The sequence below is a fragment of the Etheostoma spectabile genome, unplaced genomic scaffold (assembly GCF_008692095.1).
Source record: "Etheostoma spectabile isolate EspeVRDwgs_2016 unplaced genomic scaffold, UIUC_Espe_1.0 scaffold00005622, whole genome shotgun sequence".
NCBI lineage: Eukaryota > Metazoa > Chordata > Actinopteri > Perciformes > Percidae > Etheostoma > Etheostoma spectabile.
In genome coordinates, this window is record NW_022603281.1 from 118,700 (window position 1) to 133,867 (window position 15,168).

A 15,168-nucleotide genomic window follows, 5' to 3' on the forward strand; every position below is an offset into this window, starting at 1 on the left:
TCACAGTGACAGGGCTCATTCACAGCCCTGGGTTATTCCCCCTGCTGGCAACTTTACACTACACACATGTTGGTCCTCTCTCCTTTCTCAGTGTAACATGTCTTGTTAGTAGTCATCATTGAAAACATTCTGGTGAGTTGTCACCAATTTGTTCCTCAACATATAGGTGAGGTAACTATCAAAACTCTGCTACCAAATTGTTATCTAAGAATTCTTTAATGGCTAATATACAACGCGATGAATGAGATCCACAGGGCTAGACACTGTGTCATGTACTGAACTGGTGATACTAGTCTTTAAATTGAGGTGAATGTATAGATTTGCGCTGCTAGATTGAATATGTGTGTGAAGCATCTATTTTGGCCAATATATACACCTAATTATACACTTCACTACATATTATTTTGTAAAGGCCAATAGAGTATTAAACACTATTTTGATTATAGCTACGCTATAAGTTTTTTTTGATTTCCTTTGTGTTCCTTCTGTCGCTGTTTGTTTCAGTGCCGCGAAGTGCAGAAATGGAGGTGACTGGGTTGCAGGCGACTTCAGCTTCTACTGAGAGGAAGGAGGCAAAAGCAGTAAACTTGGAAACTCCCGCCCTCCATTAAAGTTTTTGTTACCTGCCTGTTCCATCTTGCGTTTATCCAGTCTGGTAGTTTGTGCAGCAGTTTCTGGTTTTCTTCGCTGTCATTGAGTATTTGTAGACCCTTTACAAGAGGCATTGCAAGCATGCATGCATTTATGAAATCTGCAAATGCCCTTTGTTCCATCAGCATCTCTAGACTGCACTTTAGGCCAGTTTGATAGCCTTTCTCTGAATGCCTTCTGAATCACGACTGGCTGGCCGTACCTTTGATTTAGTTTGTCCCAAGCGTCCTTGTAAGCCTCTTCATGGTTTCTAAAGAAAGTCCCTTCAAGGCATTTTCGAGCTGGACCCGTTGCATATCTTTTCAGATAGTACAACTTGTCTGCCGCTGAGATGCCCCTTTGATCAATCAGTGATATGAACGAGCACAAGACTCTGGAAAGGGAAGAAGTCGAGTTAGTAACATGTATTAATGGGATGAGGTTGTATACAGATGAGAGAAGTAGGAGGAGAGAGGTGCTCAGTGCATCACGGGAAGTCCCCCAGCAGTCTAGGCCTAAAGCGGCGTAACTAAGTGATGGTCCAGGACTCTCCTGAGCCAGCCCTGACTATAAGCTTTATCAAATAGGAAAGTCTTAAGCCTACTCTTAAATGTGGAGACGGTATCTGCCTCCTGAACCAAAACTGGAACCTGGTTCCAAAGGAGAGGAGCCTGATAGCTGAACGCTCTGGTCCCTGGACCCAGACTGGAACCTGGTTCCACAGGAGAGGAGCCTGATAGCTGAACGCTCCGGCCCCCGTTCTACTTTTAGAGACCCTAGGAACCACCAGTAACCCTGCATTCTGGGAGCGTAGTGCTCTGGTGGGGTAGTAAGGTACTATGAGCTCTTTAAGATAAGATGGTGCCTGACCATGAAGACTTTGTAGGTCAGGAGAAGGATTTTAAATTCTATTCTGGATTTTACAGGAAGCCAATGCTGAGAAGCTAAAACAGGAGAGATGTGATCTCTTTTCCTGGTTCCTGTCAGAACACGTGCTGCAAAATTCTGGATCAACTGAAGAGTCTTTATGGACTTTTTGTAACAGCCTGATAATGAATGAAATTAATCAACACTGTCTCGTAAATAACTCTGAAGGTTAACAGAGTGTGTCTCCCTCTGGTGGACGTTGTGGAGTATTGTGTTGTCTTTACTCCAGAGGTTTTTGTACAGAGTTTGGTGTTTCCTGTCACTGTGGGCTGCAGAGCACAGTAGTACACAGCAGAGTCTGACAGCTTAGCTGAGGAGATCTTCAGAGGAAAGGACTTATCCTTTACTGTAGCATCAACTCTCTCTTCTCTTTAGAATTATCAGTTTTTACAGAGAAACGTTGCAGCAGCATCTTTGGGAAATCATTTTCTTCTTGTTTGTACCAAACAAAGTGGGACCTGTATAAGTTGTCTCAATGTACAGCCAAGATGTAAGTGTCTCTCCTTCAGTAGTAATGACATCTCCTGGTGGCTGGATCACTCTGTCTTCTCCTTTACACTCTGGGGAAGAAGAGAACATGCAGAGGAAGAGATGAATCAATAAAGATGATTGATTAAAGGAGAACAATCAGTATGTTTCAATAGTTACCTAGCCAGAGAGTCAGAATCAGGATGTTAGTCAGCCAGTGTTTCATGTCTGCAGTGAGAGGGGGGGAGAGAGGAAGAGCATTGATACTCTGAGGGATCTGGGCCTTCACATCATTGCTCCTTCCTCTTCATCATCTGTTGAGGAACTCTCAACATTTTGTGATTGTCCTGAACAGAGTGTGTCTCCCTCTGGTGGACGTTGTGGAGTATTGTGTTGTCTTTGCTCCAAAGGTTTTTGTACAGAGTTTTGGTGTTTCCTGTCACTGTGGGCCTCAGAGCACAGTAGTACACAGCAGAGTCAGACAGCTTAGCTGAGGAGATCTGCAGATCAACTTGATTTCTCTCCTCATTCAGTATAGCAGTCAGTCGAGGGTGAGGAGGTTTTGCTTCCACTACTGAAGGCGGTTTTGTATCAGTGATCAGGAGAAGGAACTGAGGAGCTGATCCAGGATCCTGTCGATACCACTGGAGATTATAGCTTTAAACTGAATAGGTACAGGACAGAGTAGCACTACGGCCCTCTGATGAAAACACTTCAGCACTGCTGGCAGTAATCTCATCTTCCATCGTGTTACCTAGTGAGGAAACAACATGTTAGATTTACACCGCTGCTCCAAAGTCACATCTCCAACATTTGGAAAACATCACTCTGACATTTTTAAGTTCAGCAAATGATGCTGCTAACAAAGTATTAATCAGTTATTAGTGATAAAGTGATGACATCTAGATTAATGCTTTAGAAATGTGTAACTTTGAACTCCATCTAAAATCTGAACTGGATCTGTAAAACCTTGAAAATGTCTTTATATTTCAGGATTTATAATCCAAACCATCCGTACCTATGAGAGAGAAGCAGAACAGAACTGCAGTGAGTTTTTCCATGTCTGCAGAGGTGAAATGCTGTTTTAGAAGGTTCAGGATGAATAAGTGTTGTGAGTTGTTGGTCTGATGTTCACAGCTGGAATCAAACAGTTGTCTGTCATGAAGCCACCTCTGCAGTCAGGAGGAGGAGACTCAGATGTTGACTTACTTTCTTTTCTCCAAGTCTTCATCACAACTGGTTTCATTGGTGCAAAGATCCAGACTGGCTCATAAATACTCTGAAGTTGAACAGAGTGTGTCTCCCTCTGGTGGACGTTGTGGAGTATTTGATGTCATTGCTCCAAAGGTTTTTGTACAGAGTTTTGGTGTTTCCTGTCACTGTGGGCTGCAGAGCACAGTAGTACACAGCAAGTCTGACAGCTTAGCTGAGAGATCTTCAGATCCATTTTGGTTTATCCTGACTCACTGAAGAAGACAGTCCAGGGATTGGACTTGTCAGCATTCCCTGTCCCTAAATGAGAGATGAGGAACTCTGGGGTTTTTCCTGGATATTGTCGATACCAGAAGAATCTATCAGCACCAGCTGCTTGTCTGGAGTATCTGTAGGACAGAGTAACAGCTGTCTTCTAAACTGTTCTCTTCTTTCTCTACTGGAGTGAGTTCTTCACAGCTGACTCCTAAAGGAAGAGATACTCTGTTATTTCATGTTGTATTAGACGTAATGAATGATTCACATTCAGCTGGTTTTGTAATTAAGTTCTGCATGAACTTTTTCAAACTGCGCAATTTAACACACCTGTGAGGATGGAGAGAACATCAGAGAAAACCCCCAATGCTGCAGTGGCAGCATGTTGAATAAAGGTAATGTTGATGGTGTGTGTATTGATCTCTGTTGAAATCTAGAAGTTCCTCTCTCTTCTATAGTTCAGTACAGCTCAGCTCCTCCCTGAGTCTCTCCGTCTCCCTCGTACTCTGTAGTTTCTCTTCTCTCAGTTACACTTCTAAGGTAAAGTGATTCTAGACTACATCATATTGAAGTGTAACAGAGTGTGTCTCCCTCTGGTGGACGTTGTGGAGTATTGTGTTGTCTTTGCTCCAAAGGTTTTGTACAGAGTTTTGGTGTTTCCTGTCACTGTGTGGCCTCAGAGCACAGTAGTACACAGCAGAGTCAGACAGCTTAGCTGAGGAGATGATCATATGGATTATTTTGTCCTTCACTTCAATCTTCACTCCAGGGATTGGACTTGTCAATATTCTTCCTGATCCTACATGAGAGATGAGGAACTCTGGTGGTTTTCCTGGATATTGTCGGTACCAGAAGAAATAATCACTAGATGAAATTTTGGAGTATCTGTAGGACAGAGTAACAGAGCTGTCTTCTAAACTGTTTCTCTTCTTTCTCTACTGGAGTGAGTTCTTCACAGCTGACTCCTAAAGAAGAGATAACTCTGTTATTTATGTTCTAGAAACATAATGAATGATTCACATTCAGATGGTTTTGTAATTAAAGTTCTGCATTAACTTTTTCAAACTGTACAAACTAACATACCTGTGAGGATGGAGAGAAACATCAGAGAAAACCCCCAATGCTGAGTGGCAGCATGTTGAATAAAGGTAATGTTGATGGTGTGTGTATTGATCTCTGTTGAATCTAGAAGTTCCTCTCTCTTCTATATTTCAGTAACAGCTCAGCTCCTCCCTGAGTCTCTCCGTCTCCTCCTAGCTCTGTAGTTTCTCTTCTCTCAGTTACACTTCTAAGGTAAAGTGATTCTAGACTACATCATATTGAAGTTAACAGAGTGTGTCTCCTCTGGTGGACGTTGTGGAGTATGTGTTGTCTTTGCTCCAAAGGTTTTTGTACAGAGTTTGTGGTGTTTCCTGTTACTGTGGGCCTCAGAGCACAGTAGTACACAGCAAGTCAGACAGCTTAGCTGAGGAGATCTTCAAGGACTGAACTTTAACTTGGAATGAGTGTAGATGAAATCTGTCCTGAACTCGTCCGGTGTGTTCCCTTCATCCCCTTGAACGCGCATCAGAATGAATTTGGGTCTGTTGTTTCCATCCTGTTTGTACCAGAAGAGATTATCATTAGATGAACTGCTGCTATATTGACAGCCAAGTGTTACTGCCTCTCCTCATAGCAGTCACATCTCCTGTTGGTTGCAGCACTTTGTCTTGTTTGTCACTGCATTCTGTAAACAGCAACAACAGAATCAGTGTGCTGTTAAGAATCATATCAATGTTGGATTGATATCAATGAACGAGTTGTGTTCATACCAAGGCTCATAGCAGCCAGCAGCACTGAGATGAACAGAGGCGTCATGTCTGCAGTGTGGAGTAACTCTGAGCTACAGCAGTAGAAAGAAGGCTGGGATCTCTCTGTTTAGTCTTCATCAACACTAAGTTGGATTAGAAGGAGGAACCTGATCACAGTGACAGGGCTCATTCACAGCCCTGGGTTATTCCCCTGCTGACAACTTTACACTACACACTTGTTGGTCCTCTCCTCTTTTCTCAGTGTATCTGTCTTTTATGAAGTGATCTTTAAAATGTAACGATGTGTGCACGTCTAGATGTGTTTGTTAAAAAGCGAGCAGCAGCATTCTGAACAATTTGAAGACGTGAGATGGAGGTCTGATTCACACTAACATAGAGACATACACAAACCACACAAACACACACACACACCACATAGAGAGCGTTACAGTACTCCAACCTTGAACTAGTAAAAGCATGAATGGCCTTTTCTAGGTTGTGTCTGCTCAGAAAGGGCTTAACTTAGCTGCAGGCAAAGTTTGAAAATGCTCATTTTAACAACGTTACTGATCTGCTTATCAAAATTTCATGCTGCAATGCCACAAAGTGTAACCCCAAGTTTTTGACAGCTGATCTAGTGTAAGATGCCAAGCTCTCAAACACAAAGCTGGACCATTCTTCATGCCTGGAGTACTGAAATAATACTCTGTTTTACTTAATTCACGATACAACTAAGCAGGGAGTCTAGTGCGACATTGTCATTTGATTTCATAGGCAATAGATTTGCAAATCACTGCATAGCAATGAAAGACAGGTTGTGCTTTCCTTTAATTGCCCCTAAAGGCAGCATGTACAAAGAAAACAGAATAGGGACAAGAATTGATCCCTGTGGTACCCCACAAGAGAGGAGCACTAATGAGAATAGGTCCCTAATCATAAAGAAAGCTCCTATTTGACAGTTAGGAAATGAACCAGAGGAGCATGGATTTATGACAGAGTTAGTAATATTAAATAAAAATCTAGGTTCATGGCAACTGCTAGCTATGACAGAAAGAGATGCTGTCTCTTCGCCACCTTCACAGCATTCTGGTATGTGGCTAGAGTGTCCCTTAATACACCCAGGGACACCTGTACACTGTCTTTCTTCCATCTTTGTTCAGCTTGTCTGCAGTGTTGCCTCAGGGCCCTTGTGGTGTCATTTAGCCAGGGGTCCTCCTTAGGTTTAACAGCTTTAATACGATAAGGGGCAATAGAGTCTAGGATTTCAGTGCATGTGGATTGGAACTCAGAGAGAATGTTATCTGGGGAAGAGGGAGAGACCAGACCATTCTTTACATAAAACTGTGAGCCCACAAACGCAGAGGCAAACTCTCCAGCTGAAGAGGAGGTGATGCAGCGGCGCCTAGAAGCTGAGGAGCAGAATGTAACATACCTGCTATAATTAAAATAAATTGTGATTCTAGACTACATCATATTGAAGTGTAACAGAGTGTGTCTCCCTCTGGTGGACGTTGTGGAGTATTGTGTTGTCTTTGCTCCAAAGGTTTTTGTACAGAGTTTTGGTGTTTCCTGTCACTGTGGGCCTCAGAGCACAGTAGTACACAGCAGAGTCAGACAGCTCAGCTGAGGAGATCTTCAGAGGAACTGATCTTATCTTGGAATTGAGTGTAGATGAAAATCGGTCCCTGAACTCGTCCGCTGTGTTCCCTTCATCCCCTTGAACGCGCATCAGAATGATTTTGGGTCTGTTGTTTCCATCCTGTTTGTACCAGAAGAGATAATCATTAGTTGAACTGCTGCTATATTGACAGCCAAGTGTTACTGCCTCTCCTTCAGTAGCAGTCACATCTCCTGTTGGTTGCAGCACGTTGTCTGGTTGTGCTCTGCATTCTGTAAAACAGCAACAAACAGAATCAGTGTGCTGTTAAAGAATCATATCAATGTTGGATTGATATCAAAGAAACAGAGTTGTGTTCATACCAAGCTCTAGCAGCCAGCAGCACTGAGATTAACAGAGGCGTCATATCTGCAGTGTGGAGTAACTCTGAGCTACAGCAAGTAGAAAGAAGGCTGGGATCTCTCTGTTTAGGTCTTCATCAACACTAAGTTGGTGGATTAGAAGGAGGAACTGATCACAGTGACAGGGCTCATTCACACGCCCTGGGTTATTCCCCTGCTGACAACTTACACCACACACATGTTGGTCCTCTCTCCTTTCTCGGTGTAACATGTCTTGTATGAAGTGATCTTTAAAATGTTCATGTGGCTTGTTTCTTGTTTATTCCCCAACATAAAAATGTCTGTGAACCTGCTACCCTGCTTGGTAGTTCTTATAAAATTTTTTTATAGTATTAAGACAAGAAAAACTTTATTTTCTGTGTCATGTTACAGATATTTGTCTTTGACAGGGCATGCTCAAATGACATAAGATACCTATAAGAACATAAAGATACAGTACATATAGAAACAGTAAACAATCATTGACTGTGCAGACTACAAAATGCAAAAACAGAGCAAGAAGAAGTCTGAGTGGAGCTGTTGGACTCCGTCTATGTTTGGCTTTCATGTGCTCATGGCAGTGGGATGAAGGTTCCTTACGTGTTTTCCGTGCAAAGAGACCTCTAGTGTCGACCTGATGGCAGTAACTGAAAGGATTGTTGGGGGGGTGGGGGGGTCGTCAGTCCATCCCTTTCTCCTCATGAACTCATATCTCAGCAATGTCTGACCAACTTTCTTCATCTTTGAATAAACATTCACTTGAACTAAAGGATGAACTGATTAGATTTGATTAGATTTTTGTGGGTTTTCGTGCCGTGAATTCAAAACTCATTCCTTAGGACAGATCATCATAGCTTCAGAACATATCTTATCATCTCTATGCAGATGACATCCAGCTGTATTTTTTATTTAAACCTGAAGGGCTTAATAAACTTACTGTACTAAACTATGATTACAGTTTAAATGCAATTACAAACTTGTTGAATAAACAATTGCTTGCAGTTAATGCAGACGAAACAGGAGTTTTGTTTTTTTGTTTTTTTTATGTGTCCCTGATAACTTCCAATCAGCGATCAGCAGATCCTGGGAGCCTGGTCCTAATCTTCTAGATCTAGTCGGATCTCTTCTTAGTGATTTATGACCAATCAACAGCTTTTGATGCCTATATTAGACATTCATTCGATCATGTTTCTTCCCCCTGAGAAACATAGCAAACTCTGGTCCGTGTCAAAAATGAAAGGAGAGGCTCATACCTACCTTATCTTGTCACGATTAGACTGCGCAAGTCTCTTTTTACATGTCTTAATCCATTCTGTACTCTAATGACAAACAGTTCAGAATGCTGCTGCACGGTCCTTAGCATACTTAAATTATTACCAAAAGACGACAAGAGTCACTGGAATCATTTTCAATATATTTTGACTTGCGCATGGAGCCAACACACTGCAGTAGGTACAGAGATTGACTGAAGAGCGAACTCCACAGTCTTCACTTTTTCCATAGAAATCTCCCCTCCTTGCTCCAATGCCCCAAACAGCTACACTGTCTCAAAGCTCATTAAAACTCTACCTGACCTATGAAGGGAAGGAAGCAGTCAAGACAGGAAAGGGGGAAGTTTAGTCTTGAGTGTCTGAAGATAGCTGGGGAGGTATGTGGCTCTGGGTTCGTGAAGATGGTTACTATAAGCCAGTAAAGGTTCAAAAATATTCACCTTAGAGAGTTACATTTTCTAAAATTTTCCATTACGAAAAAACAAAGTCCTGCTAACAGGTATTTTTTGTAGTACTACCTCAGTCGAGGTTCAAATATGCTGAGGAGATCCCATTGATTGGTCGGAGAGAATCGTCACTAATCACTGCATCATCATTGCTACGGACAGACGGCGGGGGGGCTAAATTCAGTTTGCTTCTGTCTGTGGAAACGAGAATCAAAACACACCTTCTGTGTGTGTCGCGTTAGGTCCGGCAGCAGTCGCTATGACGACCAGCCACGGCTCGACTCACGCATGAGGCAGTTCTAATCTGCAATGGAGGAAGAAGGACGGGGTACCACGGTCGAGGCGAGCAGGTACCCTTAATGGAAAAACGCCATTTGAGTGTACCTTGGACTGGTTTTAAAACTGGAGGAGACTGTTCCTCTCAGTCGGTGGCTCCTAAGCTGTGGAATAGTCTTCCAATACGCTTAAAGTCATTGGACGCCGTGGCCTTTTTTTTAATGAGCAGCCAAAAAACCATCTGTTCACGCAGGCGTTTAGGTAGCATTTTAAACCTGTGACTGCTACTGTTTTTCTTTTTAATTTTGTGTAGTGTTTTCACTTCTGCTTTGTTGATGATTATGTTGGATTGGTAATTTTTTGCTGTATTATTTGATTGTGAAGCACTAGGAAACTGATGTCTGTGAAGATGCTATTACATGAACTTTGCTAGCTTGCATGCTAGTATGTAAGTCATTGTCCATGTATCTGTTGTCATGGTGTCTTGTGTTTGAACCATCATACAGTTGGTTTTTCTTGATGTGGATTTGCTGCTCATGTGAGTCCTCCCACAGTGTACACTAGCAGCTGGAACCACAGGGACTCTGATAAAACTGGAATAATCAGAATCCATCTGATATCAAGCTGTGGTTTGAATACCACTTCCATCCTCTTTGAAGAGTAGTCCATATCTGGGTTCAGGTTTTTGTACAGCCTCTTCTACACTTTGTATCACTGTGTTTCTAGAGCACAGTAGTAGAGACCTGTGTCTGCCAGGTTAGGGTCTTTATGTCAGTTCAGTTGATTTCACTGATGTTTTGGTTTCATATTTCTGTTTATCTGGGATATATTCACCCACTTAATGCTCCTTTCCAGAGAATAAACTGAGGTGCCTGAAGGTCTGAATGATGTCTGTACCAGTGAAGGTTTGATCACTATACGTTGTCTCTATTCACATCTGAGTGAGACAGATTCTCCTTCTCTTTTACTGACTTCATCTTCTACAGGAGAGATTTTGTCTCCAGCTATTAATCCTGAAAAGTAGAGAAATGAAGCCATTAGACTAACATTGTTCATGAGGCTGAGAGGAGAAGACAGAGGAAAATGTCAACTGTACATTGTTACTCTGGACAGGAACAGCTCAACTGTTGAGAGATTTCTGCTCTGAACTGCAGTTTATATAATCTTTAGAAAACAATAAAACGTTGTTCTTGTATCTTACCAAAGAAAAGAGCAGCAAGAATAATCCCCAGCCAATGTTCCATCTCTACAACAAGGTTTAAATCAACAGGAGAAACTAGCTGATGTTCAACATCCAGTCTGAGAATTGTTCTCTTCACAGCTCCACTTCTTATTGACTGAATGGTTGAACACAGTGCACAAGTAGTGCACCTCCTACTTGATAATGTCGCCCTCTAGTGGAGCTACAAGGTTCACTACAACAGGGTAGAAAAAAGGCTTCCAGCAGCTTGGCAGTGTGTCAGCTTGTGTTTTTGTACAGAGACTGTGGGTTTGCTGTCACTGTGGGCCTCACAGCACAGTAGTACACAGCAGAGTCTGGCACTGCAGCAGAGGAGATCTGGAGATCCACACCATGCTTTTCTTCAGACAGTTTAGTAGAGAACCTAGAGTCTGATTGGAGAGACTCTCCTGGTCTCGTAAAACCAAGCCCTGAAATGTACAGGAGGAACTCTGGTGGTTTTCCTGGATATTGTCGATACCAGAAGAAATCATCACCACTAGTAGCTTGTCTGGAGTATCTGTAGGACAGAGTAACAGAGCTGTCTTCTAAACTGTTCTCTTCTTTCTCTACTGGAGTGAGTTCTTCACAGCTGACTCCTAAAGGAAGAGATAACTCGGTTATTTCATGTTGTAGTAGACATAATGAATGATTCACATTCAGCTGGTTTTGTAATTAAAGTTCTGCATGAACCTTTTGAAGCTTTATACTCTAACATACCTGTGAGGATGGAGAGAAACATCAGAGAAAACCCCCAATGCTGCAGTGGCAGCATGTTGAATAAAGGTAATGTTGATGGTGTGTGTATTGATCTCTGTTGAATCTAGAAGTTCCTCTCTCTTCTATAGTTCAGTAACAGCTCAGCTCCTCCCTGAGTCTCTCCGTCTCCTCGTAGCTCTGTAGTTTCTCTTCTCTCAGTTACACTTCTAAGGTAAAGTGATTCTAGACTACATCATATTGAAGGTTAACAGAGTGTGTCTCCCTCTGGTGGACGTTGTGGAGTATTGTGTTGTCTTTGCTCCAAAGGTTTTTGTACAGAGTTTTGGTGTTTCCTGTCACTGTGGGCTGCAGAGCACAGTAGTACACAGCAGAGTCTGACAGCTGAAGCTCCTGGATCTCCAGAGGAAAGGACTTATCCTTTATTGTAGCATCAACTCTCTCTTTCTCTTTAGAATTACCAGCTTTTACAGAGAAGCGTTGCAGCAGCATCTTTGGGAAATCATTTTCTTCTTGTTTGTACCAGAACAAAGTGGGAGTTCGGTCACTGGTCTCAAATGTACAGCCAAGAGTAAGTATCTCTCCTTCAGTAGTAATGACATCTCCTGGTGGCTGGATCACTCTGTCTTCTCCTTTACACTCTGGGGAAGAAGAGAACATGCAGAGGAAGAGATGAATCAATAAAGATGATTGATTAAAGAACAGTAGGATTAAAGAGTAAATAATCTGGATTGTCCCTTACTTCTGTTTTATTTCAGAGAAAACCACATAACGTGTTATTTAGCATGTACGAGATACCAACACAAATGATCTGTTTTTGCTTCTTTCTGCATTAAAACCTCTTTGTATCTTACCAAAGAAAAGAGCAGCAAGAATATCCCAGCCAATGTTCCATCTCTACAACAAGGTTAAATCAACAGGAGAAACTAGCTGATGTTCAACATCCAGTCTGAGAATTGTTCTCTTCACAGCTCCACTTCTTATTGACTGAATGGTTGAACACAGTGCACAAGTAGTGCACCTCCTACTTGATAATGTCGCCCTCTAGTGGAGCTACAAGGTTCACTACAACAGGGTAGAAAAAAGGCTTCCAGCAGCTTGGCAGTGTGTCAGCTTGTGTTTTTGTACAGAGACTGTGGGTTTGCTGTCACTGTGGGCCTCACAGCACAGTAGTACACAGCAGAGTCTGGCCCTGCAGCAGAGGAGATCTGGAGATCCATTTTGGTTTTATCCTCACTCACTGAAACAGACAGTCCAGACTTTGTTGCATTTTGTGTTCCAAAGTGAAAGATGAGGAACTCTGGTGGTTTTCCTGGATATTGTCGATACCAGAAGAAATAATCAGCACCAGTTGCTTGTCTGGAGTATCTGTAGGACAGAGTAACAGAGCTGTCTTCTAAACTGTTCTCTTCTTTCTCTACTGGAGTGAGTTCTTCACAGCTGATACCTAAAGAAAGAGATAACTCTGTTATTTCATGTTGTAGAAGACATAATGAATGATTCACATTCAGATGGTATTGGGATTTAAGTTCTGCATGAACCTTTTCATCCTTCATAATGTAACATACCTGTGAGGATGGAGAGAAACATCAGAGAAAACCCCCAATGCTGCAGTGGCAGCATGTTGAATAAAGGTAATGTTGATGGTGTGTGTATTGATCTCTGTTGAATCTAGAAGTTCCTCTCTCTTCTATAGTTCAGTAACAGCTCAGCTCCTCCCTGAGTCTCTCCGTCTCCTCGTAGCTCTGTAGTTTCTCTTCTCTCAGTTACACTTTGTTGTGGAAGTTTCTGTTCAGCGAGGGAGGAATTTGTGATGAAGAAGAGACCTTGTTGAAACAAAAATAAAACACAGGCTGTAGACTGGATTAAAAGTTTGGATATTCGGTGAAAGAGTTTAATTATTTTCTCGAGAGAACAATCAAACAAAATGACGAGAATCGCAGTTCACAATGAAACAGAGTAACGCATTCTGGTGTCCGTGTAACACTAAACCACTCCTTATATTCTCTCCTGCCCCAACAGAAGCAAAACCCCTATCATGTCTGTAAAAACACTTTGAACCCAAACAAAACACTTCATCTCATTTCTTCAGACTTCCCGGAGCCAGTTGCCGACCCTGTACATCTGTTGACGCATTAACAGATGTCCGTCGCTGTCATTCTACCTTAGAAGTTCAGAGATTTATCTTTTGCATAGTTTAGCGCCGCTTCTGACCTAGAGTTTGGGCAACCTGAACTTTGCCTATCTCACGGGCGCCTGCATCTGTGTGCCATTTGTTTATTTCGGTGATAAACAGAGTCACACTTGTTGCTGTCCCTGAGAGAAAGTGGGCCCTAAAACAGGAGGTGTCAGAGGAAGTAGATACGTTGTTTATTGGGCAAGTGTGAAACAGGGGACAGGCATATGTGGAGGATCTACCTTGTAAGAAAGATTTACTTTTGAATGAGTACAACTGAATAAACACAGATAAACAATCATTGTCTATGTTTGAAATCATTGTCTATGTAATTTTCCCATTACAACTTCTAAGGTAAAGTGATTCTAGACTACATCATATTGAAGTGTAACAGAGTGTGTCTCCCTCTGGTGGACGTTGTGGAGTATTGTGTTGTCTTTGCTCCAAAGGTTTTGAGACGGGTATGGCTGCAGCCTGGAGCGTCCCATGTCATCCGTCCCGTCTCATACGGTCTCGTCTCATACAGAGGTGTGTCCAACGGTAAATCCAGAGGGTCAAAATTACGATATCGCAAATAATTTTCCAGATGGAGTCACGGGTAAATTCGTGACCACATTTGTTGCAATCAATTGAAAAACGTTAAAACTGTTAAAGTAACCATTTTGCCATAGCCTACATGTAGTTTGTTCATTTCTGAATGTTATGCTTGTGTTGTTACTTCTGATGAAACCTGTATCAGCGACGCAGCCGTTTATGCGACTAACAGCAGGATCTCCTGAGGAGGAAGACAATCCACGATCTGCACACACAACAAGACTACAAAAATAAACATGTTACACGCTTTCCAAGACTTTTTAATTGTATATTCTATATTGTTTTCACACTTCACTGGGACATGGCTGCAAATTAAACTGATTATCAGCATGGCGAGAACGGCTGTCGGCCTCGGCTGTCAGGTCTCTGGGACCCGGGACAGAATGCTGTCAGGTCTCTGGGACCCGGGGCAGAATGCTGTCAGGTCTCTGGGACCCGGGGCAGAATGCTGTCGGGTCTCTGGGACCCGGGGCAGAATGCGGTTGTAGTTTTCTACTACCGTGGCCTCGGCCTTCGGGTCTCTGGGACCCGTCCTGCATTCGACTGCGTATCTCTGCTGCCACGGTCTTGGGCCAGGATGCGATTGAATTTTTCTTCCACCTCCGCCAGCGGTTCTATTGTAGTTTGTGTTGTATAGTATGAAAGGGGGGGAAAAATTTAAAACAACACCAAATGAACTCTGTCGGGAGAGAAATTCCTTCTACAGCTGCAACTTGGATAAAGTTGCAGCTATAGAAGGAATTTTTTTGTTTGCCTATCATCTGCATTTATTTTATAGTGACGGACATATAGTTTTAAATATTTAAAAACACACCAAATATTTTATTCATTAGCATAATAGTTGGCTTGAGCTTTTACTTTGAAAAGTAAGAGAGATATTAGTATTTTATTCCAGATGCAAGCTTTTATTTTGAAAAGTAGAAACTCTGAGATGGCAGAAGGATTTTTTTAGTTTGCCTATAATCTGCATTTATTTTATAGACAAACGATATTTTAAGTGTTTTTATTCATCAGTATGGTAGTCTGCATTTTATCTTATAGACATGTTTACTTAAAAAATCTATATGATTGCCGACGCTCCTGAATTTTAAAAAAATGATTCGCGATTTTACATTTTTGGACCCTTGGATTTACCGTTGGACACGCCTCCGCGTGAGACAGACCGCATGAGACGGGACGGATGACATGG

General features: G+C 42.2%; 3 gene segments (V, D, J or C); all 3 read right to left on the reverse strand.

Annotated features, from left to right (window-relative positions):
* Window positions 1–2,258: 2,258 nt before the first annotated feature.
* Window positions 2,259–3,140, reverse strand: LOC116677693 (T cell receptor alpha variable 21-like). The segment is given in 2 exon segments: window positions 2,259–2,779; window positions 3,044–3,140. Coding segments are annotated over 2 exon segments (507 nt in total).
* Window positions 3,141–10,511: 7,371 nt separating this feature from the next.
* Window positions 10,512–11,273, reverse strand: LOC116677698 (T cell receptor alpha variable 12-2-like). The segment is given in 2 exon segments: window positions 10,512–11,091; window positions 11,213–11,273. Coding segments are annotated over 2 exon segments (414 nt in total).
* An 899-nt stretch (window positions 11,274–12,172) lies between these two features.
* LOC116677704 (T cell receptor alpha variable 3-like) lies at window positions 12,173–12,817 on the reverse strand. The segment is given in 2 exon segments: window positions 12,173–12,656; window positions 12,778–12,817. Coding segments are annotated over 2 exon segments (360 nt in total).
* Window positions 12,818–15,168: the final 2,351 nt, after the last annotated feature.